The sequence below is a fragment of the Neolamprologus multifasciatus genome, chromosome 2 (genome assembly GCF_963576455.1).
Source record: "Neolamprologus multifasciatus chromosome 2, fNeoMul1.2, whole genome shotgun sequence".
Classification (NCBI taxonomy): Eukaryota; Metazoa; Chordata; class Actinopteri; order Cichliformes; family Cichlidae; genus Neolamprologus; species Neolamprologus multifasciatus.
In genome coordinates, this window is record NC_140440.1 from 27,187,903 (window position 1) to 27,214,490 (window position 26,588).

Genomic DNA, 26,588 nt, shown 5'->3' on the forward strand with positions numbered 1-26,588 from the left:
ATTTAGTTTCTAAGGGACTTCGAGTTTTGCATGCTTATGTTTCAGGTTTTCAGTTCGTTTCCTTTTATATCTGATCTCTTTCTCATGTCCAGTCTGTCTTTGTCTCATCTGTGTTATATCTTCAGCGTCTCCTGTTTGTTTGATCTCCCTGTGTTTTGTCTACTTGTCTCCATGTTTGTTTATTCCCTTGACTAATGGATTGGGACATGGGACAAAAAAAAGTCTTCTTTGCCTTATTTGGCAAATAACAAACTAATGTCACATTTTTATATCCAAATTTGAGCCAGTTTCCCTGAGAAGTCAGATACTGATAAAGCATAACATTCAATTTCTGTTCAGAAAAGTAAATAAGGGCAATTTGCATCTGAAAACAGCAAGCAAATTATTATTATTTTTAACTCTGTTTATGTGTGAGTGTTTGTGCAAGTATGTCTAAGTAGTGAAAGGCACATCTTCAGTGGGTTCCCAGGTAGATCGTTGGGTATTTCCACTGGACAAAAATGGAATATAATGATTTGACACAAATGACACAGAAACATTCAGGATGATTTACCATCATCATCTCAGTTCAGTAATTCAGACTGACTGCAGTAAAACACAGATTCCTGTTTCATGTGGAAATGCTTTTTTAAAAAAAAATTCATATGAAAAAGAATTGCAATCAGCAAATCAGCAGCTTGGATATTGAGTCACATATTAAAATATGGTACTGTAATTTGGTAGTTGCTATATGTTATCACATAACAACCTGTTAAAGAAAATACCAAAAAATGATTAAAACCTAATACAACACGATAAAATTATAAAATGAATATAGGTGTGGTATGAGATGGTAAAAAATTTTGGTGTCAATGTAGCTGAAACATTTATCAGAGAAAGCATTTAGCTGCATGTGGTGCAGAGTAGGTTGAGCATCCATGTATTATCCACAGCCACAATCCTCTGACGGAGGAATCGAAATAGTGTGTTGATTCAAACTGAAACCAAAAAGTTTGAGTACACTCAAAAGTAGGTGTTGCCGAAAGATTTCCTTCCGATGATGTGAGGTCTAGTAGGAATGTGCTCAGAAAATTTAGTTAAGAGGTATTTTGATCTTTAAAGAAGCAGCAGTGCTTCCAAATGTTTTCTGTGGCTAATTGACTCATATAAAGTCCCAGGTGTGAGAAATGCTGCATGTGAAAGATATGTTGAAATGCTGGTGGTATACAAGTCTGGCCTAAATCTACTGTCAGAAAGACTGAAGCAATCCAGGAGTTCAATTAACTGTCTTTAATAAATTCATACAGACAAAATGAACAACATTGTGTCTCTGTTTCTTGCCAGCCTTAATTTGAATTTTTTGCAGATAGGAGTGAACGTATGTATGTGATAATTTGTGTGTGATTTTCTGAGACACAAACAGATAATTCTATAATTAGTAAAGTTATAAATACTGGCATGAATAATGATAATATCACCTTCTGCTGAGGTAGGACACTCTGCACAAGGCACAAGCAATATCTCACAATGTCTACAAGACATCTCACACGTGAGGTCAAAATTAGCAACAGTTTTGGAGCTGAACAGTCCTTTTACTTATTCTTAATACAGGCTGTAGCACTTGGGCACCTTGTGTGGCAGAGTGAAGTACAAGTATCTCTAGCTCTCAAGACTACCGTGACCTGGATTGCTGTGAAACTACAGTGACTGAACTGCTGATTCATTATTAGATACTGCTTACAATGTTCTCACTCAACACAGGTAGATATCTCCTGTTCTTTGGAGACACTATTGACATTGTTCTTGACTGAGCAGACCAGATGTCCTGAGATGTGATGTTTCAGAATGATGATGTTAGTCTCATTGTTTCCAGGAAGGAGCTCAGCATCTGTCAGCCTGCGTCCATCCAGAGTCCAGCTGTACTGAGGACTGTCCCCTCCCTCAGAGGAGCAGGACACCCTCCTCTCTCCCTGGGACAGACACTCAGAGACCAGCAGGACAGAGGACACAGGAGCTGAGAGAAACACAGACAGATGAGTTTAGATTTAAAAACCAGAATTGTGAAAATTCTTTACAGTCTCAAATGAAGAACAATGAAAGCACAAAATACATGTATCTGAACATTTTTTATATTTATTGTATAGATCAGCAAAACATTGTTAAATTAAATCTATTAATAGCTTTATTGAGAAGAAAAGGAAAGGAATTACCTTGAATAAGCAACTGTAAAGTCTGCTCGCCTGATGATCTGCCTTCTGAATCAAAGGTTATAAGGCTATAATTACCACTGTCTGTCCTGCTTAGATCACTGATTCTAAATGTTCCATTACTGGGTAAGATTAGAGATTTGTGTGCTATGGTATTATAAATAGCCTTATTCCCTCTCACATGTAGTATATTTAATGAATCCTTTAACAAGTAGTATCTAGGTATTTCAGAGGTGCTGTTCACTAGCTGGATGTCCACGGTCCCTCCCAAAGCTCCATAACACTGAGCTCCATCCTGTCTGCCATCACAGTAAGTTTCCACACCTGCAAATAAAAAATTAGACAAAAGCAAAACTGTCAAACTTTTGAGTGTTAAGTTACTACCAGAAAGACTGCAGTAGCATATGCAAATGTTTACAATGAACAGAAATTTGTAAGCTTCATGATTATTTATGATTATTTTTACACGGTTCCCACAGGTGGGCACAAATTAATGACTGAATTCCATCAACAGAAATAGTGGTTTTGTGGCTACTGTCTTTTTGTTTTAGTAGTAGTTTGTTGTTTACTCAGGCCTGCTGGAAATCAAAAAGAGAATATGTATCTAACTGTTATGCAAAACCTCAATTTTTTTGCTGTTCTTAGGGTCTAAAAAACTGACTTTCGCAAGCTGCTCTCATGTGACAGTTATTCATTGAAAATGAATGCAGGAAGTGAAAATGGAGGAAATTTTAACCCACAAAGAAAAGGTTTGAGTACTCCTGAAACAGGGGACAGTTGTGCAAAAATGCTGCCAATCTTTTTAAATGTATGTAAATTAGCAGCATCACTTCCCAACAGGGAAAATGTTACCTTGAATAAACAAATGTAGAGTCCAAACATCTGATGTCCTGCCATCTGAATCAAAGGTTTCAAGGGTATATTTACCAATGTCAGTCCTGCTCAGGCCATTGATCCTAAATGTCCCATTGCTGGGAAAAATGAGATATCTATGTGCAATGGTATTAGAAATAACCTTATCCCCTTTCACATCTAGTATTTTTAATGAATCCTTTAACAACTGGTATCTAGTTATTTCTGAGGTGCTGTTCATCAGCTGGATGTTCACAGTTCCTCCAAAAGCTCCATAACACTGAGCTCCATCCTGTCTGCCATCACAGTAAGTTTCCACACCTGTAAAGAAAAACAAAAAAGTAAACAATTTATTCTTTTTTTTTTTTTAACTTTTACTTATTATTTAACAAGTTCACCTCTCAAAGCTGTATTTTTCAGCTCCATATTAGGTAAATAGTTAAAAAAAATTAAATATAAAATAAGATAAAACTGCATTTGCTATTATCTTGTTCAAATTCATTCTGATAGTCTCTAAAAAAGAACAGAGAAAGCAGAAAATGCTATATATATATATATATATATATATATATAGCATTTTCTGCTTTCTCTGTATATATATGTAAAGATTACCAAAAAATCTTATATTTATATAAAAAAAATTACCTTGAGTAAACAAATATAGAGTCCGCTCGCCTGATTTTCTTCCATCTGAATCAAAGGTTTCAAGGGTATATTTACCAATGTCATTCCTACTCAGGTCATTGATCCTAAATGTTCCATTACTAGGAAAAATGAGAGACCTATGCTCTATGGCATTAGAAATAACTGTATTATTTCTCCCTGCTAGTATTTTTAATGAATCCTTTAACAGCTGGTATCTAGGTATTTCAGAGGTGCTATTGATCAACTGGATGTCCACAGTTCCTCCCAAAGCTACATAACACTGAGCTCCATCCTGTCTGCCATCACAATGAGTGTTCACACCTGCGAAAAAAAAGTGAACAAATAAACAAAGTCAAAATCAAACCCAGATGATAAAATCAGTGACTGAATTTAATTTAGTCAAATATAAGTAATAGAAGTAAAGTAGTAGTAAAGTAAAGTGTTAAAATAAAACTCATAAACTGCAGTTCAACAAATCCTTTGATGAATTCAGCTTAATTTTATTGATGGTGCTAGATCACGTGGCAGCAAAACCTCTTTTTTTATTATAAAATTAAGCATTAATGAAGAAGAACAAAACGTTTAGTAGCTCACCATAAGAGACACCGAGTAACATAAACAACAGTCCAATGACAGCTTCCATGTCTGCTCACTGTACAGCCCCTTATGATCCAGTCAGCAACTTTTCCTTCAATAACAGAAGTGTGTGTGCTGCGCTACACGCTGCTGTCAGCTTGTACTTCACTTTTCATTCGCTGAGAGGATGAAAGGAAGTGACATCATATTTGATCCCCGTTTTACTATCAAGAAAAAAAAACACTGTCAAAAAAAAAGGTCTTCAAAAGCAACATCTAGTGGTTGAATATAAATTGAATACATGTGTGAGCAGTGAAATGAACCCTTTCATGGTATTCAGGTCTGACCATTTTCAAATTTTTTAAGTATAATTTTTTTCTGCCTAAAAATATTTGGGGTAATGTTTATTTTCTGCAACATGTGTATATTACCGAAAGTAGTCACTCACTCATCCAAATCATTTATGTATTCCAAACAGGTCTTGTCAGATAGCATGTTGGACATTAACTATCCATGAACAGTATTGTACACAATATTCACTAATTGATAGGGGATCATTTCAGATATTTAACACTCAAGGTTTAAACATTGAACTCCTCCACTTGGGGCAGGAACTCATCCCCGACCCGGAGTGGGCACTCCACCCTTTTCCGGCTGAGAACCATGGCCTCAGATTTGGAGGTGCTGATCCTCATTCCCGCTGCTTCACACTCGGCTGTGAACCGTTCCAGTGCGAGCTGGAGGCCTTCACCCAATGAAGCCAAGAGAACCACATCATCTGCGAAAAGCAGAGATAAGATTCTGAGGCTACCGAAGTGAAAGCCTTTTTTGCAATAAAGGCGTACAATCCACAAAAACACTTCATGCAAATTAATAAATACAGTTCTTATTATTTCATTGTATAACTTGAACATAACACAATAACTATCAACCAGCATTTTCATATAAGGGCTCCCTCTAGTGGTACGAAATAATAATACTGCTTCAAACTTTTCATTGACGGGTTACTCTGGCAATATTCAGTTCAATTTGTTTTTATTCGGTAATTATTATTATTTAAATTTTATCACACCACCTAAAATTACTTTACCCATCAAGTTCAAAGCCTCACAGTATTAGAGAAACCCAACACTAACACCTGTCCATAATTAATTGGAAATTGGACATTTTACTCTGGTTATCATAGTGAAAATAATACTGATAATATTCTGTTATCAATCCCATCTGGTGATGACACATGTTGTCTGCTTGTCTCTTCTCAACTTCTTGTACTGGCTTGTTTATTGCTGATGGCTTCACTGAGGTCAGATTAGGGATGGGTATCGTTTAGGTTTTATCCGATACCGGTGCCAAACCGGTACTTTTGAAACGGTGCCGGTGCTTAAACGGTGCTCAAACTGGCGCTTAAAGAATGGAGAACTCAAAATTGGTCCAAAAACCTCTCACCAGTTCAGTTGTTTTTTTTTGTAAAAAGATAACAATGTTAGCCTTTTCTGCAGCTATGGGGCATATATGGTATCACTCTTGGCTGGAAGCAGTGCTTAAACAATGGAAAAAACACAAACTTTATCCAAAAACCTCTCATGTTTAGCTGTTTTCCACTTTTTCTTTGGTCATTTTAGCCTTTTTGGCCAGGGTGAAGGGAGTATCTGCCATCAAACAAGAAGACAGCCGCATGTAGCTATGATGATGTTTGCTAGTTCACCTTACGTGCATTAATGTAATAACGTGGTTAGCGTACTCACACAAACAACATTAAGCTACTCACGCAGAGAAGAACGGCTGCTGCTGCCATCATCATCCGTCATCATTTCTGCTACACTGGCAGGGCTAGGGGCCAGGACTCTACTCTTCGGGTTTTTGGAGGATGTTGCAAACTCCGGGTCCGATAACAGGCACCACACCCGCAGTAGATGTGCTTGGTGTGAGGTCTCGCAGCAAGCTATCAAATACGGCGCATTTCTCGGCTTTTAAAAAAAACGCTATGCGTCGCCAGGTGTTTCATCGGATTCGACGTGTTACCTCCTTTGACAGTATCACAGTATCAGCTTAAAGCACTTGTTGCAGGCTGCTGAGTTTGTATCTTTTGCTGTGAAGTACAGCCAGACTTTTGACCGCTTCGCCTTGGCCATTTTTAATCTGTAGCTCTGCTCTAAAAGAACGTACGTACCTGGACCCGCCTTCTATCCTCTGAAACGTAAAATGATTGGCTAGAATCTAAAGTGTATCACAGCTCAGGAAAAAAAAGCACCGAAATAAAGCACCAAAATGTGCGCTGCTTTTCGGTCTGGTTACTACCGTTTATGTCAGAACCGGTGCCATCATGGCACCGGATACCGGTACCCATCCCTAGGTCAGATGCATTTGGAGTGTATTTTTGTCATATTCAGTGTCAGTTCATGCATCAGTTAGGAGATCAAAATTCATTTTAAAGGAATCATTTCTTTAAATAGTAAGTGAATGTAAGACACTCAATAGTTGAGTAGAACTAAAAAAAACTTTCTGAAATAAACTTGCAAAAATCAGCTGGATGCTCCAGTACTTTTGACTGATGTTTTTTTTAATGTACCCCTCTCTCCCCTGCATGCGGTCTATCCTTCAAGCTCAGGTATCTACCAGAGGCCTGGAAGCTTGAGGGTCCTGTGTAATGTCTTATATATTCTTAGGACTGTGCTCTTCTGGACAAAGATCTCAGATGTTGTTCCTGGGATCTGCTGGAGCCACTCACTCGCTGCACCTAGCGGTCCAATTACCACTGGGACCAAGGTTACCTTCACCCTCCACATCTTCTCGAGCTCTTCTCTGACTCCTTGGCATTTCCCAGGTTTCTCGTTTTCCTTCTTCCTGATGTTGCTGTCATTCGGAACCGCTATCTATCACTATGGCCGTCTTCTTCTGTTTGTCTATCACCACTATGTCTGGTTGGTTAGCCATCACCATTTTGTCCTTCTGTATCTGGAAGTCTCACATGTTCTTAGCTCGTACGAATAGCTATTGTATGAACATCTAAATAGCATTTAAAACAACATACTTTATTAACATAAACTTTGTTTACAACACTGTATTTTGACATAGCATTTTTACACCAGTAATATGACACCATTTACACATTTATGTATTGTCAATGTACTTGCATACATTTCTCCAGACGTGTGTTAAACTGGTTCATTAGTTAGTTTTAAGTACCAATAACCCGTCAATGTGGTGATTACATGTCTTCACCAGATGCTCAATGGATGACAGAATATTATCATACTCCCACAGGGCTTAAATCTGGGACTCTCCACCATTTGATCCTAGAACTGAAGAAGCTTCTTGGATGAGAAGTGAAATTTCTTCAAGCAACTTAAAGAAGTCCAGATGCTTTTTTCTTTCCAAGCTCCTTAGATTACGATGACCTGCATGACTGAGAACCTTCACAGACATATTCCCTGTCTGTTCAAAAAAGTTAAATTATACATTAATCTTGCAGATGGATGTCAGTGGATGTCAGCTTTTCTACATGGTAAAGAAATTCTGGTGTAGTAAATAAGAGAAGTCTAGAGAGAATGTTCTTCCCAGACTGTCCTGTAACTATAAAAAGATAAATTTATTCAAGGATCACTTAAAAAAAAAAAAAAAAAGGTAAATTCTACCATAAATAGTGAAAAGCATGAATGTGTCTGTCATTTATCTCTTACTTAATTACTTTGATGTAGTCTGAATGGTCATAAGGACCGGTCTTTTCCTGTAAAATACAGTTTAAAGTCTAAAATTGGACTCACATTTACCAAAGCTGTTGAGTCTGCGATATTGAAGCCTGTGCTAGTGCGACACCCATGATCTACAGGTTTTGAGAAGTGGCTTTCTGGTCATTACTTTTAGTGTTGTTGCATGACAGGACATGTGCAGAACAGGAAAATGTAAACTGCATCCTGGGCAGAAAAAACAGCATTGTACTGCCAACACAACTTCTGCTCTTTCCAGAAAACTGCACTAACACCATGCTAATGCAGAGCTAGAAAAGAACCCTCATCAAGTAACAGTATGATCAGTTGGGTTTGAAGCACTGGTTCACCAGCTAACCCTGTTCATGTTTTTACAGACGAATCACTGAGGTGATCACTTTAAAGTGTCTTTGAGTTGATTTTCAACTTTGCTTTAGTTCTCAGCTTTGTGTTTATGTATAAAACACCAGGTTTCGAAATGTATTCAGTAACTGTACCTAATGCCACACCTGATGCAGGTTTTAAATAATTATACACAGCTCACGTTAAGAGTATCCTATAACATCACCTACAATCCAAACATAGCTTCTATGCTTCTTTACTATTCAGCCTCTTTTGACTCAGCAGGCAACTTTCAGGCAACCTCCTATACTTTACCAAGATACAAACAGGCCCAGCCTACACTGACCATGTTTCCTGTGGTAAATACAGACCATCCAGGATGCGACTGCTTCACAGTTTTTTAATCTTAACTACAGAACACAGTTGTCATTGGTTTCCATTGATCACAATAGGCAGGATGTAGCTATAATAGAACTGCAGAGAGAGAAGAGAGAGAAGAGAGAGAAGTTGTTTATCAATTTAGTGACACTAAAATCCCAAACCAAGTCATGTCATTTTATTGTCCAACTAATTAATGGACTTTAATATTTACATTTAAATAAAATTAACCAAAAAAGAAGTTTATGAACACTTTGATGCCAGTTTAACACAGACATGACAGTCATTATAATTTATAATTAAGCTATAAATATTTTATTTGACACATTTTAATAACATATTACTTGCTCAAAACACATTTACAGACATTAATGATTGTTGTGTTGCTCGGTGAGTTTTAAAAGTCCAATTTGTTGAGGTTACATGTTTCAACATAAAAGAAAGGTTTGTCACTGTAACCACAAGGAAATGAAGCAGCAGCAAGGGTCACTACTCAAACCACAGGTGCAGATGCAGCTTTTAGCATGAAGAGTGTCTCTGTTATTTTTCTTGGTTATATTTTGACCCTTCCCTATAATTAGCTGTCCAACAGTATGTTGCATTCATGTCCATAACAGTCTTACTGCTCTAGAAACCATTACAGCAGTATAATAGGGGTATACTCTCTCACATGTACTCACCTGTTACTTTTCCTTCTCACTGTGACCAACACTGGTACCAAAAAAAAAACAAAAAACAACTTCATGATCTCCCTCCCATGCTTTCCAGGTCCCAGATATCATTGATCTTCATTTTGCAGTTTCTCCCTTGCTCTGTTGCATCTATCCTGCTGTGATGAAACCCTTGAGTTGGCCTCCTGTATCCATTTTTTCATGATAGGATCGGATTGAAACACAAACATGGTCTGTAATTGCCAATACAACTAACCCTTTAAATACATGATGAGCTGGAGTGTTTAGTTTTACCTGACCTCTTATGTTGCTTCACTTCTCTGTCCACAACAGGACAGTGTTATCAGGAGCACAGACTGGGATGATGACTGTTTTCAGATTAAAGCAGTTTCTCTCTATTCAGGTGTAGAATTTGGTAACAGTTTAAAAGTAAGTATTATTAAAAAGCTGTAGATACATAGCTGCTTAGGCACACCTCCATTGTTTTTTTTTTTCAAGGTAAAGGGTTATTAATAGGACAGATTTAATCTTGAGGTTTTAGTGCTTAAATCTAACAAAAAGCTGATATAAGTAAAACTAAACTGTGTGAAACAGAAAATGCACACAAAAGTAGTAGCCTTCAAAGTCTGTGTAACTGTTTCCAACATAAAAGATCCAGCTAGGTTTTTTATCATGTTATGTATGATGCCGGAATATCAGGCATATGCAAAAAACAATGTGCATTTTTCTGCGCATTTTTCACAGCTACTGTAACACAATTAATTTTGTCAATAATGAGACTGTCTGCTTTACTATCAGTATCAATAGTAGGCCTGGAGAATATATTCACCACTGTCTATCATGCTTACTTTAATAATCCTAAATGCTCAACACAAAGTAGTTATTAGACTTTGGAGCCAAAGATTATTGAAAGAGATATATAAACCAGCTGTATGATCTGGAATTATAAGGATAGCTCACGGAAACCTTTGTTTTTTTTTTTGTTTGTTTGTTTTTTTTTAAATGACACAAAAAGTCAATGAGATTAAAGTATTAAATATTTAATAACTTTAGAGCTTTGTTCGTCAGTAATGCTGATAGAATGTGGACGTGAAACAGACTCCAAAGAGATCAGTAACACAATAATTATCAACATCATTCAACCATCTCAAAGTTTATGTTAGACATGCATTTCAGTATTTGTAAATATTTCTGTAAATTACCAAATGCACAATAATACATTTTTTCAAATATATAAATATATTTCAAATATATTGTTACAGTGTAGTTATACAAAAGCAAAACCTATAAAAATAATCTTAAACAAAAAAAAAAGAATAATGTCACTGTCTCCAAATTTATCTCTACATGTGCATTTTGTTGTTTATCTAATATTGACATTGAATAAAAAAGCAAGAACATAATTATAAAAGCATAGTTGAACTGATTAAATGTTATCTTGACTCTGAAGATCTCTTTGATATTCGTGCTGAAGCTTATTGTCAATTTACTGTCCAGTATAAACATATTCAAAGCATTTATAGGTTGTTGTAAGTGAAAAAAGGCTTCCACTGTGTTGAGCATGTGCCCATAGATCCAAAACTGATGCTTATTTTAATCACTATAAAAAGTAGTTTAGCAGTGCACAAATCTACAATACTATAAGGTTTTACTGTGTGATGTTTCATGAGATGTTATGATTTGGTGGCATATAAAGAAATCTGATCTGATTTGTGTTTAAATGTATAAAGAATGTGTGTTTGTTATACTGCCAGTACTGCTTAATAGTGATGACACCAAATAACACAATGTGTTTGATTATTCTTTAAAAATAATAATTATATAAGAGAAGCTGGAATTTGGATGTTTTATCACTGCCCAGAGTACTGGTTGCACTGCATTCATGCAACAGTTTAATCTGATGATTACTTTCCACAATTACAAAGTCAAAACTAGTCAATTTCAAATTAAAAGAAAATCCCTCATTACAATCACAATCTTTGTTCCATCAGACCTTCAACAAAATACAAACGCAGAAAAAACATACAGTGCTTCTGTAATTAAATATAGAGAGAATCTAAGACTGGATGCATTGATGCCCTGTCGTAATTTGGAACTCGAGTAATGAAAATCAATATTAATGAGCTTTGATGATTAGTCTGATGTGAAATCACATTAAATGAAAAACCTTTAGGTATCTTTCCATCACCTTCTCCCTCCATGGACTTTCAGTGTTGCAGCCCACCTAAACTCAGCAATCACTTAAATTACCTTTATGGACCTTTGCATACAAGCAATCACCTCCTGTCGGTTTTGTGTGCCTACATCGCTTTTTAGTCTTGACTTGGGCGTATTGTATCTCCACCTCCATCTTCACTGCTGCTCTTTGCTCCACTTGGTCATCTTCTTCCTCTGCAGAGTAACAAGAAGATAAAATAAAACTCAGTAAGTCATTAATACAATAGTTTGACTTATGCAGATTGACAGGAGTTAAAAAGAAACAGAAAATGATAAACATGTCATTTCAGATTCTGAGCAAAAATTACACACAAACTGATTTAAAATTGTCTTTTTTGTGAGTTCACATGACTTCTTTATCAACATGATCAGAATCAACCTTTTGGGATTTACTTAACTGAATAACTGAGCATGCATCAAGACATTCCTTATCAATATTTAAGAAAGTAAAACGGTTGTTTGCTTGTTTTTAAAATAAAAGCAAGAGCAAATTTTATTCTTTATATATTTACATGTATTATCAACTTATAAAAAAGAGCAATAAACAACCAGAGTGCAGCGAGCACAACAAAAGTTTTGTACCTTCTTGTCTTGCAGATGTTGTTTTGTTTTTTCTTCTGAAAACAGATGACTGCTATACCCACAACTAAGAAAATCACCAGTGCTGAGAGGACACCAACCATCAATAGCAAAATTACTGCTGCAAAAATAAATGACATAAAAACAAATAAGTCAACAAATGAAGAAGACAACAAAGAAAATAAACATCAATGAATCCACTTCATAAAACTCCATTTTTATTTGCTAAAGTACCAGTCATCATTGCTGACATTTTGATTTCATGATATTAGTTGGGTTAAGTTAACTGGTTATTGTAAATATCCCATAGGTATGAGTGGAAATGGTTGTCTGTCTCTCTGTGTTAGCCCTAAATCAGTCTGGGGACCTGTTAAAGGTGTAGCCTGCCTCTTGCCCTAAGATAGCTGAGATTGACTCCAGCCCTCTCCACCACCCTGATAAGCAGAAGGGAATGGATGGATATGATATTTGTGCCCTGTTGACTAATGTGCAAACAATAGAAATGAGCAAACAATCGAAGGATTTATGAAAACCTTACAGCGCCCATAATAAACGCAAATCACTATTTAGCTTTTATTAATAATGTGTTCACTCACCACAGATAGATATTTTCTCTTCTTTGAAGACATTACTGACGTTGTTCCACACCGAGCAGACCAGATGTCCTGTGATGTGCTGTTTCAGAATGATTTTGTAACTCTCATTATCTCCAGAAAGGAGCTCAGCATCTGTCAGTGTGCATCCATCCAGAGTCCAGCTGTACCGAGGACTGTCCCCTCCCTCAGAGAAGCAGGACACCCTCCTCTCTCCCTGGGACAGACACTCAGAGACCAGCAGGACAGAGGACACAGCAGCTGCGACAAATAAACACAGATGACTATTGATTTTAAGATGCGCGTTATTATTTATATTGTCCAATGAAGAACAGGGAAAATACAGAATACATGAAATTTTGTGAAATATATAAATTACCAAAAAACTATTATGTGTGTTTATATATATATGTGTGTGTGTGTGTGTGTGTGTGTGTGTGTGTGTATGTGTGTGTGTCTGTGTGTGTGTGTGTGTGTGTAATTGTTGTCAATTTCCTCAATTTTTTATTATTAAAGTATTTTAACATTTACTATTAATATTTACCTTGAATACAAAAGGTTAAAAAATATGTTTAGATTTCACAATGTTAAATTTCTATCTACAAATTGTCATCATTTCCCAATCGGAGAAAAATTTACTCTCATTATTTACCTTGAATAAACAACTGTAAAGTCTGCTCCCCTGTTGATGTTCCATCTGAATCAAAGGTTTGAAGGGTATAATTACCACTGTCATTCCTGCTCAGGTCACTGAGCCTAAATGTCCCATTACAGGGGAAAATGACTGATCTATCTTGTATTATATTAGAAATAACCTTATTATTTCTGACATCTAGTATTTTTAATAAATTCTTTAACAGTTTGTATCTTGGTATTTGTGAGGTGCTGTCCACCAGCTGGATGTCCACAGTTCCTCCCAAAGCTCCATAACACCGAGCTCCATCCTGTCTGTCATCATAGTAAGTTTCTACACCTGCAAATAAATAGAAAAAATAAACAAAATAAACACAATCAAAACATTGACAACTTTCATTGTTCAATGCCCTCCAAGTAGTAGTTGCTGCCGGTCACTGTAGCTTTACAGTCACATCATCATAAAATAGAAAAAAGATAGAAAAAAATGTTAAATATTGTACATAGCCTGTAGCCTTTTCTACACCCCCCCCCCCCCAAAAAAAAAACAAAAAACAAAAAACAAAAAAAACAAAAAAAAACAAAAAAAACAAAAACCTTTTAATGGATTGATATCAGCAATTCAGTGATTTTCCAAAATGGGAAAAACAGAGGACTAAGCAAAGGATAGTTTTAGATTTACTTTTCCATAAAATTCTCATTGCTATAATTAATTTAACCGCATACTCATGTTGAAGTTATCTCAGAATGAGCTATTATTGTTTTTTTTAAACAATAATGCATGTGGCAGGAGTTTTTTTTAAACACAGATACCATTAACTGACCTCAGAGTCTTTTTTATTCTTTCTGTGCAGAAGCTACTTAAGAATTGTGCTATGTAAAAAAAAGTACATTATATTGTTATACCTCACCAAACAACACCAGAGATGATAGCTGTTAGACACCCCAAAAAAGTTGCATGGAAAACTTATGTAAAAGCAGAACAATCACAACCACATCTACTATTATACTTGTGCTTGACACTTTAATTTGCTCGTTTGGTGCAGCTAATAATGATTGGTGACCAAGTGGAAAGCTTCAGTATGAATTTAAAGCATAAAGTTTAATATTAAATCAGTAATATTAATAGCAGCCCATGTGTAACTAAAATAACTGGTAATACTAATAGATACACAGATGTTATATCAGACATTCTGCTCATTCACTTCAAGAATCTGGAAACTTTAAACATGTTAAAGTTGTGTCTGTGTGTGGATATATGTTTTTCCTTTGAAATTCTGTTATATGTCGCATAAGTGATGTACACTGTGCTTTGCAGTTCTACTCAAATGGCGTTTATATGATTTGTGATAAACTTTACAATAACTTTAAAGCTATAAAATCATAAGTAACTTACATAACTTGCCTTCAACTTTGCCATTGTCTTTAACATCCAGGGTGAAATTAATGTTTTTCTCTTGGACTCCATTGGAATTAAAGACTTCAACAGTATATTGACCTGAATCATTCCTCCGCATGTTTGTGATCTTGAGTGTCCTGTTCTCGATTATAAACTGTAGTCTGTTGTTAAATTCCTTGTCTGTTGTCGTTATTTTTTCTTTCTTCAGACTGAACACAGTTATGTTACCCTTGGGAAGTACCTTCAAAAACGTCATTTCACGGCCACTAGCATTAGTCATCACTTGGATATACACAGTTCCTTCAGTCAGAGGAGTGCACGGGCATGTGTTCTTGGTGAGATTACATGTAGTCTCACCAACTGGAAAGAAAGCTGGAAAAGATGCATTCAAAGGATTGTGAGCTTAAATTATTCACACTTCAAATGTACATATTTGGCATCTCTTTGAGGACAATCTTACCATGAGTTCCTGCTACTACTAGCAAAAGGGTGAGAAACTGCTCCATGATCCTTATTCATCCACGCTGTGGTTTGAATCTTGAAAAGTAATTTTAAAAAAATGCACTTTAAAAATGAAATGAAATTATGAGCAAATCTGGTTATAAATCTGCTGGGACCTTTAGTTCACACTGAAACAGTAAATGGGTGATAATGTAGACACATTATTTTTGTAAAAAGAATAAAATAAGCTAAACTGTCTTACTTCTCCTTCTCATTTTCCTCTCCCTGTTTTAATTGTACTTGCAAAACTGAGTCTAGACAACACTGTGTCACTAAAGCGAAACTTTTAAAGGGTGATTATCATACAATATCTCTTGTTTACAACAGTCTTGAGTTTTCTTCCTAGAAAGCACAGGCAACAATTCACAAATAGTCTAGAAGTGTCCTGGGGGGAGAGCGCTGTTGCTTAGCAGTCTTTACAGGCTGTGAGGGAGAGATGCCTTTTTGAGTGCTTAGGTTTGCATGAAAGGAAGGGAAATAAACAATATAGAAAGAAAAAAAAAAGATGCAAAGCATTGCAACAGCATGAAACTGTGAAGCAGTATTGTTCAACTTTTGGAATTGCCGGCTGATTCACCAGCAAACCCTGTTCATGTTTTTACAGACGAATCACTGAGGTGATGACTTTAAAGTAGCTTTGAAGTTGAAGCTTTGAAAAGTTTTCAACTTTTGTTCTCAGCTTTGTGTTTATGTAGAAAACACAGGATATCGAAATGTATTCAGTAACTGTCCTGTCACACTGACTGCAGGTTAGAAATAATTAAACACAGCTCACCTTAAGAGTCTCCTATAGCATCACCTACACTCCAAACATAGCTTCTATGCTTCTTTACTATTCAGCCTCTGTGGACTCAGCAGGCAACTTTCAGACAAGCTCCTTTATTTTACCAAGATGCAAATAGGCCCAGTTTAGAATGACCATGTTTCCTGTAAGTGATCAGCTTCAAATAAACTGTACTCAGTTTCCATTGCTTGGTGTTACTGATCAGATTCAGATAAGAATGCATAAACTCACATGAGGCAGGATGTAACTACAATAGAACTGCAGAGAGAGAAGTTGTGTATCAATTTAGTGACACTTAAACTCCCAAAACCAGTCGTGTCATTTTATACTCCAACTAATGCAGTTTCACTGAGACTGTAATATTTTCTTTTAAATAGATATAACCCAAAAAAGAAGTTTACAAACAAATTGATGCCAATTTAACACAGACATGACAGGCATTATAATGTATAATTAAGCTATAAATAATTTATTTGATATATCTGAGCTTAATTGCTCAAAACACATTTACAGACATTAAGATTGTTGTACTGCTCAGTGAGTCCTCTGTGTTGAGGTTAGATGTTAGGTTTTAACATAAAAGAAAAGATTGTCATTGTAACCACAAGGAAATGAAACAACAGTAAGGGTCACTACACACATGACAAGCTCAGATGCAGCTTTTACCACGAAGAGCCTCTGTATGTTTCTTCTTGCTTATATTCTGACCCTTCACCATAGTATACTTTCACACTCTATCTGTACAATCTTCACATATACTTTTGAGAAAGAACATGCAACAACTGAAGTAGTATGACAGTAAACACACCGACTTGCGCAATCTCACAGCTGTATATCAAAATGTCAGAGGATCCAGTCAGTTCTCCCTTGAGAGAATGAACATCTTCAGCTACAACTACAACTCGATCTTGTAGCACCTTGGCTTAATAGTGAAAATACATTTTCATGTGTCCTGACAACAAAAAGAACAACTCTTGATTTTCTAGTCATGTCATAAATTCTATTGATTGTAATTAATGTTGAGTTTCCTGAAAAATTAAAATGATCAGATTGAAATGTATTACTATCACTTCTAGACACAACACAGTGTTAATCCATGTACCAATTTCAAATAATGTTTTTGAGATTTTTAGTTTGTGAAATTGCTGATTTAATGTTCCTTTATAATTCACAACCTTATGAAATGGCAAAGGAAACTCTTCACGCCTTCTTAGCAGAAACAAGAAATATACATGCAAAGTGATCAAATACATACTTTCACACTGTGGTGTTATTTCACACTTGTCTAACACCCATGCCTTTGCTTTGTAACTTTTCTGTTGCAGAGCTCAACTCACTCGCTCTCTTCTGGTTAAATTCCTTCACCCAACACTGGTTGTCTATGGTTTGAAGACATATTATGCTTTGAATTTCAGTGTTACATAGCTTTTCTTCTGTAGGTATCATTTATTTCAAATACTGGCATGTTATTAACAAAGAGTTTTACTGAGTGCAGACATTATGTATGAACAACAGTAACCCCTCGGTAAACCAGTAGAGGGAGACCTCACACCTCTGCATACTGATGATAGGTTTTTGTTCAATGAAACAGCCCACAGTTGAAATGTCAGCAAAGCTTAACAGGATAAGCTGAGGACACAGTACAAGGACAGTTAACTGAACAGGAAATAAAATGCTGTCAAAGATTTCACATCATTACTGCTTGAAATATTGATAGAAACAGGCCAAAAATAACCACAAATAATATTTTTGTTAGCAGTTAATTAATAAATTCATATTTTATCAGTAGTATTCTGTCAGGAAAAGCAAAGCAATTTAAAACTAGAAAACAGCAATCCTTCTTCTTTGATATCAGAAAGCACTGCCATAAAACTCCTTGCCTGTCAGTTAATAAGTGCATCTATCCTTAACATTACTGCCACCTTGTGGCTACAGTCATCTGTCAAAGCTGTGCTTATTTCATCTCATAGCAAAGTGTAGCGCAATCTGGTTCCTGTGAATGATAACTGGAGCTGGGCAAACTGAGAGGTCAGTAACGTGTTCCTGGTCGTTTGCGCATGTACTTTGTAGATAAACTTTTGGTCTGTAAACTGATGGTAGATCTGGTAGAAGCTTGCCACACAGGCTTCCAGTGGCTCTGCTTTCACTGTTCTGAGATCAGTTCTGACCTGCACTTCATATGGAAATACAGGTAGCATCAGGAAGTAAACAAGCTTCAGTGATTTATCATGCTACGAATGAGTTTTATCATACAAAACATCTTGGGCATCATGTGTGACCTAGAGAAGATACAGTGTGAAAAGTTGTTAATCACTAATTTAGTACAAAGCTCTGACAATCTCAGCAGTACTTGTAGATGAGCTTCTTTGAGTAATCACATGGTTGACTGAATGTAAAACGGTAACCAGATGTTTCGCCAACACTCCACATTCATTTTCCATTAATATTTTAATTGTAGATGTTGACAGTTAAACATAAACAGCTCAAGACTTTTAATTCAGCTCATTTATTTAATATTATTAATATAATTTCATTTACTTTTCTTTTTAAAAAAAAAAAAGTTTAATTAAACTGCCTTTTAGTTACTCCTTTAATCTCTAAGGCTATGTTCACACTGCAGGTCTTAATGCTCAATTCCGATTTTTTGATCATTTTTTTTGTCTCGTTGTTAAAACTACAAATAAAATGTGACAGCAAACGCGCTCTAGTGCGAACGGTTCACGGCCCTCAAAGCGGCCTGCATGCACAGCTGGGTGACAGCTGGCTGACAGCTGGGTTTGTCGCCCAAAACACGGCCAAGCTCATCATAAAACGGGCAGGTGACTCGATCACGTCCGGTTTGTGTTTTCTTTAAACTTGGCTCTGAGGCTCTTCACTTTCCTCTGACACTGTAGCCACGTTCGCCTTTGCCCTCGTTCAACCATTTCTTTGGCAATGCACTCGAACACAGCCCGGTTACGATACGACTCTTCAAATTTAGCATGAATAGAATTGTCTCCCCATATGGTAATCAAGTCCAAAACCTCAGTTTCTGTCCATTGACTCCCTCCGTCTCCAGTTTCCGCCGCCATGCTTTCTCATTTGTCTTTGCTGATAATTGGCGTCTGTCTTGTGTTAGTGACATAAAAGATGGATTTAATGACCATGAACATGACCATTCAAACAGCAGTCGCTTTCTAAAACATCAGATGTGTATCAGACTCAGTACCACATACGAAAGTGACCTGGGTCGGATTTGAAAATATCGGATTTGTGCTGTCCACACTGTCATACCATGATCGTATATGGGTCGCATAGGGTCAAGAAAGTCGGATTTAATGCGCTTTCGCCTGCAGTGTGAACGTAGCCTAAGTCTTGTGTCCAACCTCTGCCACCCACACAGCCACCATGACAAAAAAATACTAACATATGTGCTTAATGTCTTTTTGGAATATATTTCAAGTAGACAAATAAAATACAATTGCAAAATAAATAATACATGAAAGAAGGAGACAAAGATCTTTCTCTGATTTTCCACTTCGATTATATTTTGCTGGATTGCTGTTCTTGAATAATAAAAACACAAAAAACATATTGACATATACTAAAAATATACTAAGCTGCCAATAAAATGTGGAATGACCCCCCACCCCCACCCCCCACCCCACCCCCTGCGCCCCACTAATGCTTATTTACAAGCCTATAAGGACACATGAGAAATGTACAACAGGTGAAAAGTGACACTATGTGTTGGAGTGAGAACTCAATGCAATCATCAAAACAGAGTTATCTGGAGATTCCATCCTTTGTGGGACAGCAGAGCCCTCCAATATTGTTTTTTTCTTCCAAGCGAAATAGAGCAAAATTCCACTTAATGATATAATTACCACAGCGGCTTTCAAACCAAACATGAACCAGGAAGCACCTGTGCAGAAAAACAAAATGTTTATGACAAGTTAGAACAGTGAAAGAAGAGTCATTGTAGAATTTTGCTTATATACCATACTTTATAAGACAAAGGGGAAAAAAAATGAATTAATCCCCTTCATCAGAGTTAATCTTCCCTCTTTAATAACACCTTGGGTCATTACTGATGGCAGTTTAATCAAAGAGGATTATTTGACACTATGTTATTCTCCTTACCCACTGCAGTTTGTGTGGCCGTGGTAGGGTCTCCTGTTGGTTCCGGACAAAGGGTATTACTGGACTTATGCACCCACCCTGACATCTGTGTCCCATTAAGTAATGAGCAGCTGATGAAAACAAAGCCTATGAGCAGATAAAGAGATAACTTCAAAAAAATAATTACACTAAGAATCAGCTTTTATCAGTGTTGTTCTCACTCACCACAGGTAGATATCATCTGTTCTTTGGAGACATTACTGACGTTGTTCCTGACTGAGCAGACCAGATGTCCTGAGACATGCTGTTTCAGAGTGATGATGTTTGTCTTATTATTTCCAGAAAGGAGCTCAGCATCTGTCAGCCTGCGTCCATCCAGAGTCCAGCTGTACTGAGGACTGTCCCCTCCCTCAGAAGAGCAGGACACCCTCCTCTCTCCCTGGGACAGACACTCCGAGACCAGCAGGACAGAGGACACTGGAGCTGAGAGAAACACACACAGGTGAGTTTTGTATTTGCACTTTGTTATTGTACTAAAGTAGAATTATCAGGTATCTGTGCTTTACTTGAATAGTTTTTTTCTGAAAATGTTTTGTTCTACTCCTTACATTTTCAACACAGGCTTTTTACTATTGGTTTAACACATTTGAGAGGAGTTATTATTTCTCATCAGTGCATGCCTTCAAACATCAAACCGATTTGAGCCTAAGCAATAACGCATGGAATACAATCCTGTTTGTGTGTTAATCACCAGAGGATGTCGTATAAAAAGAGATCAAAGAGGAAAAACTTTGTGCCATAGTCAAGGGTTCAAGTAGCAGAGGAAGAAGAGAGGTTAGATATAAAGTCAAGGACTGCTCAGTGGTATTTGATCAATTGGAAATTGGAAGTTTACATGCAAGTCCTCATGTTTTTAAATCAGATTTATTAGGTCCTTGTATTATAATGATGACTTAAGTTCAAGTTTATACAGCTTTAGTCTTGTGTTCTTGTTTAGTGAGGCTCCTCTTGTGTCTTTGTCACACCCCTGTGTCGCTTGTGTGAGCCTGTGGTCTTATCTGTCTCTTTGTTTCTTCCCCCGTTCTTCTCCAGGTTTCTGTGTCACGTGTTTGTGTACTTCCTGTTTCATTTTGACAGTTTTTCGTCCCGAGTTCAGTGCATTTGGTTTTGCTTCCCATGTGTTTCTTCTTCCCTAATCACCCTCATGTATATATTATGTCAGTTTCCCCTCATCCATTTTCAGTGCGTTTGCTTATCCTTCCTTGTGTCTTTGTGTTTTCTTGGTTCTTCCAAACTGTTTTGATGTATTCCCTGTGTTTTAGGTTTTTTGTTTGTTTAGTTCTAGCTTCACAAGTTAAAATTTTGAATATTCTTCAAGGAGGTGGTGTTACTTTCTTACTTTGAGTATATTTCAAAGCTAGTACTTTTTTTTAAGCCATTTTAAATGTAGCAGGTTCCCAGTTTTTTTCTACAAGTCAGAACACGTTTTTACATTTCATCTGTGAACTACATTTTAATGGTTTAATAGAGGTTGTTCAGTTGTTTTCCCAAAGGAAGGCGACTGTGCAAATGGAAGCTCATTTAATATAGTCTGCTTTTTTTTCTCTTATGTACTATTTAATGAGTTTAATGAGAACTATATTTACTTTACTTTACATGCATATTTGTGTTGGAATGATTGCAGATTGAGACATTAATGTTCACAGCAAAGCAAGTGATATGAGTAGAACATGTGCAATACATCCTGGCTTGAAGCAAACCCCTACCCACTAGGAACTCTTAAGTGTTGTTTTTATAAGTTGCAGGGTGCTGAGTGAATGCTTTTTAACCAAAAGTAGAATGTTTTTCTTTTTTCTTTTAACTCTGTAACTTTAGTCCTTAGAGAAAGCAAAACTAAAAGTATTGTGATCCTCCTCCACCCTCCTCTCTCCTTTTAAATGTACTACTAGCTATTTAGAGTGATAGTTTCAATTATTTCTGTATTTATGAAGATCTTTATCATTCTTTTGAAACATAAAATAAGTAAATTTACTTATCTATGAATTTACTATTTATTAACCAATTTACTATAAAGCATTACCTACATTTTTTGGAATTACAAAGGTGCTCATCAAAAATGATGTCACTGAGTGTGCAACACAATATGAAACAGACACTTTTTTATAAGGCTGAAGCATCAGGTTACAAGTGCAAAAACTAATGCATCTGGCACTTTTTCAGCTACCATTGCACAGTTAACATTGTGGCTCAATACTTGATTAACCATTTCAGTTGTCAGGAAATCCACACTAATACACTCAAAGTTGGTTTCTCCAGTGTGCTTTGCTTTTTTATGGTTTCTGATTTGTTATTGTGCTTATCTGTTATTCTTTCCAACCCTTTCTGTGAATAACCTTGTTAATAAATGTGCCATGTAAATAAAGTTTATTGTTCTTATATAGATTAAACCTCAGCACACCACCATAGCTGGTAGTGTCAGACACCAATCAAAAAATACACTGAAAACGTCTGTGAAACAAGCACACATTTTCCGTACAAAAACCACATCAAATGACCCTCAAATGATACTTATATAGTTCTGTTTAACTTTATAATAATTTCAAAAATATACAATAAAGAGTAAGTTGCATAACTTGCCTTCAACTTTTCCATTGTCTTTAACATCCAGGGTGAAATGAATATTTTTCTCTTGAACGCCATCTGAATTAAAGACCTCAATGCTGTATCGACCTGAATCATTCCTCTTCAGGTTTGTGATCTTGAATGTCCCGTTCTTGATTATAAACTGTAGTCTGTTGTTAAATTCCTTGTCTGTTGTTATTTTTTCTTTCTTCAGATTGAACACAGTTATGTTCCCCCTCGGAAGCACCTTCAAACACTTCATTTCACGGCCACTAGCATCAGTCATCACTTGGATATACACAGTTCCTTCAAGAATAGGAGAGCATGGACATGTGTTCGTCCTGAGGTCACAAGTTGTCTCATCACCTGGAATGAGAGCTGGAGAAGACGCATTCAAATGAACGTGAGCTTAAATTATTCACACTTCAAATGGAAATGATTGGCTCCTTTCCTGGCAAATTTTCTACTATAATACTTATTCACTGCTTAAAGTACTCATTTAGTGCAGCTAACACTAATCAATGACCACGTTTAACAGTCTAATGTCCCTTTAAAGTTAAAGATTAAATTATGAGTATGGATACCATGTGTGGTGAAAATAACTGGAAATACCAATAGATAGACAAATACTATATCACAAAATTTTCCATTCATTCTCTTCAAGAATTTGAAAACATTAAGCAGCATGAAACATTTGCATCTGTCTTTGTAGTTTTTTTTCCTCAGATCTTCTATCATTTGTTGGACAAGTGATGTTTACGGTTTTGCAGTTTTACTGCAACATGATGCTTATATTTCTGATTAACTTTGTAATAACTTCAAAATATATAACTTGCCTTCAACGTTGCCATTGTCCTCAACATCCAGGGTGAAATGAATATTTTTCTCTTGGACTCCATTTGAATTAAAGACCTCAATGCTGTATCGACCTGAATCATTCCTCTTCACGTTTGTGATCTTGAGCGCCCCGTTCTTGATTATAAACGTGAGTCTGTTGTTAAATTCCTTGTCTGTCGTTATTTTTTCTTTCTTTATATTGAACACAGTTATGTTTCCCTTGGGAAGCACCTTCAAACACTTCATTTCACGGCCACTAGCATCAGTCATCACTTGGATATACACAGTTCCTTTAAGAAGAGGAAAGCATGGGCATGTGTTCGTCCTGAGGTCACATGTAGTCTCATCAACTGGAACCAGAGCTGGAAAAAAGACATTGAAAAGAACATGAGCTTAAATTATTCACACTTCAAATGGAAATGATTGGCTTCGTTCCTGGCAAATTTTCTACTATAATACTTCTTCTTCACTGCCTAAAGTACTCATTTAGTTTTGATTTGTTTTGATTTTTTGCTCCTGCTCTCTCTCTCCCCTCCCTCACTGTCCCTCCTTCCTCTTACTGCCTGGGCAGCGCTCACCTGTGGGCTCCCGCCCTTGGCCCACGCACTTGTTCGTAATCTCACACCTGTGGCTCATCACTCGACAATGTTCCAGTAACTATATAAGATGGCAGCTCTGTGTTTCTCGTCACTGGACCGTTGCCGACTCTTGTCAGTGTTAACCCCGGCCTTGTTTATTCTCGTATCTCTAGCAATCTTCCCGTAGCAATCTTCTCGTATCTTTGTGAATAGATTTCCCTGGACCTGTCCATGTGTTACCTGTGTGACTGAGTGTGTGAGAATGGGAGCCAGCTTTGTGTTTCTTGTGGATTGGTGGAGAGTGAAGAGGAGCGTGTGGCGTGGAGTGTGGACCTAGGAGCGTGTGTTGGTGCAAGCGTCTTTCCCTGTTCGTGTGGATTCCCGGAATCCGTCTTTTCCCTCACTTTGTAAATAGCTCACCTGGTGTTTCTGTAAATAAACACTCTTTATTTTTCAGGACTCAGAGCCTGCGCTTGAGTCCCTTCAGTCCCGTTGCGACAGATGCTTATATTTCTGATTAACTTTATAATAACTTCAAAATATATAACTTGCCTTCAACTTTTCCATTGTCTTTAACATCCAGGGTGAAATGAATATTTTTCTCTTGAACTCCATCTGAATTAAAGACCTCAATGCTGTATTGACCTGAATCATTCCTCCTCAGGTTTGTGATCTTGAGTGTCCCGTTCTTGATTATAAACTGTAGTCTGTTGTTAAATTCCTTGTCTATCATTATTTTTTCTTTCTTCAGATTGAACACAGTTATGTTCACACTGGGAAGCACCTTCAAACACTTCATTTCACGGCCACTAGCATCATTCATTATTTGGATATACACAGTTCCTTCAAGAACAGGAGAGCATGGACATGTGTTCGTCCTGAGGTCACATGTAGTCTCATCAACTGGAACGAGAGCTGGAAAAAAAGCATGAAAAAAACACAAGTTTAAATTATTCATCCTAAAAATTTATATGTTTGTCATCTTTATGAGAAAGACCTTACCGAGTGTTCCTCCTGCTAATAGAACAATGATAAGAAACTGCTCCATGCTCTTCATTTATCGACTGGAAAATTATGAACAAATCCAGATATAAATCTGCAACAAACCTAAACCCAAACTGACAGGAAAAAGTAAATCGGTGACAACACATGATGTTTTCCCAAAAACAGAAAAGAAACTATCACTTCTACTTGCCAGCACAGAGAATACTGATATAGGCTGCTGTAGCAAACTGAAAGAAATATCTACCACATGTGAACAAATCATTTTCCTCCACTATTTCAATATACATAACTAAGTTTAAACAACACTGAATTGGTCTTCACATAATGTATACTTTTGAAAACGACACACAAAAGCTAAAATCACAAGTTCATTCGTAAGTATTCCAAAAGTTCCTGTGAGGAGAGCTATACTGCTATATGGGTGTGCTGAAGAGACATGTTTATTCAGAAAGGATGGGGAATAAACAATATAGAAAGAATAAAATGTAGACAACCGGGTAAAAAGCAGCTTGTTAAAAGGATGCAAATCTTTGCCCCAACATGAATCTGTGAAGCAATGCTGTCCAGATAATATTAAAACACAGATATCCATCAAAGCAGACTGTAAAAATATTATTTGCTACCGATAAAAGGAAATTAAAATGTATATTTTAAGCTTTACATCACTTGAAATGTGCTAATAGAATAGAATAGGCATGTAATAACACAAAACATTGAGTTAAATGTCAGACAGTCTGTATGAATGTAGTGTAATTAAATACTCCAGACTCTGTACAGTTACACACAGTAAACATAAAACGTGATGGTGAACATCAACAAAAGAAGGATGTATATAACTTACTTACATTTGAATGGATGAACAAGCTAAGGCAGTAATGCACATGCAACCACTTAACTGGAACTGAGAAACACTCATTCGTGAGAAAAAAAACAACCTACATGGGTACTTCCCGTATTACAGAGCAAGGATGGGATCTTCTATTCTGAAAGCGGTAATAAAAGTTACAATTATACAACTATGTCTATTCACATGTCAGGCAGCATACTTGTGTACAGCTGGGCATCTCATCAGTTTTTACCTTGGGACAATCTGGCAAAAATACCAGTTTTTTACAAATAATCAGGCCGAAATATATTAAGCATAGAAATTAGGGTTTACGTTTTGGAGGAGATGTAAACAGAACACACACACACACACACACACACACACACACACACACACACACACACACATATATATATATATATATATATATATATATATATATATATATACATCTTGAACATTCATGTTAACAAAATATGTAAACATTTCTCCACTCTCTCTGTCACTCTTGAGGAGGCACTTCAAGTCCTTGAAACGAGAAACCAAAGCTATGTAA

At 36.5% G+C, this 26,588-nt stretch overlaps 2 protein-coding genes across 2 annotated transcripts; both read right to left on the reverse strand.

Moving 5' to 3' along the window:
- Positions 1-1,254: 1,254 nt before the first annotated feature.
- LOC146524554 (pregnancy-specific glycoprotein 22-like) lies at positions 1,255-4,422 on the reverse strand. Its single transcript, XM_085132972.1, has 5 exons — positions 4,278-4,422; positions 3,684-4,004; positions 3,039-3,359; positions 2,190-2,510; positions 1,255-1,993 (listed from the first exon to the last, which is right to left on the reverse strand). The coding sequence occupies exons 1-5, from the start codon at positions 4,324-4,326 to the stop codon at positions 1,728-1,730; spliced, it is 1,278 nt and encodes a 425-aa protein (XP_084989098.1). The 5' UTR covers positions 4,327-4,422; the 3' UTR covers positions 1,255-1,727.
- A 7,599-nt stretch (positions 4,423-12,021) lies between these two features.
- LOC146524555 (uncharacterized) lies at positions 12,022-26,430 on the reverse strand. Its single transcript, XM_085135665.1, has 9 exons — positions 25,204-26,430; positions 24,735-25,116; positions 24,442-24,566; positions 23,623-23,985; positions 22,802-23,164; positions 20,390-20,710; positions 13,399-13,719; positions 12,750-13,007; positions 12,022-12,274 (listed from the first exon to the last, which is right to left on the reverse strand). The coding sequence occupies exons 1-9, from the start codon at positions 25,256-25,258 to the stop codon at positions 12,075-12,077; spliced, it is 2,388 nt and encodes a 795-aa protein (XP_084991791.1). The 5' UTR covers positions 25,259-26,430; the 3' UTR covers positions 12,022-12,074.
- Positions 26,431-26,588: the final 158 nt, after the last annotated feature.

Excerpts from the sequence above, each read along its gene's own strand:
- LOC146524554 (XM_085132972.1), bottom strand. The coding sequence starts at position 4,326 with ATGGAAGCTGTCATTGGACTGTTGTTTATGTTACTCGGTGTCTCTTAT. Across the intron at positions 4,005-4,277 it reads GTTACTCGGTGTCTCTTATG|GTGTGAACACTCATTGTGAT; the intron begins GTGAGCTACTAA and ends TTTTTTTCGCAG. Across the intron at positions 2,511-3,038 it reads TCTACATTTGTTTATTCAAG|GTGTGGAAACTTACTGTGAT; the intron begins GTAACATTTTCC and ends TTTTATTTGCAG.
- LOC146524555 (XM_085135665.1), bottom strand. The coding sequence starts at position 25,258 with ATGAAGAGCATGGAGCAGTTTCTTATCATTGTTCTATTAGCAGGAGGA. Across the intron at positions 23,986-24,441 it reads TCACACACTCAGTCACACAG|CTCTGGTTCCAGTTGATGAG; the intron begins GTAACACATGGA and ends TCTTTTTTCCAG. Across the intron at positions 20,711-22,801 it reads AGACAATGGAAAAGTTGAAG|AATTCTACTTTAGTACAATA; the intron begins GCAAGTTATGCA and ends CAGATACCTGAT.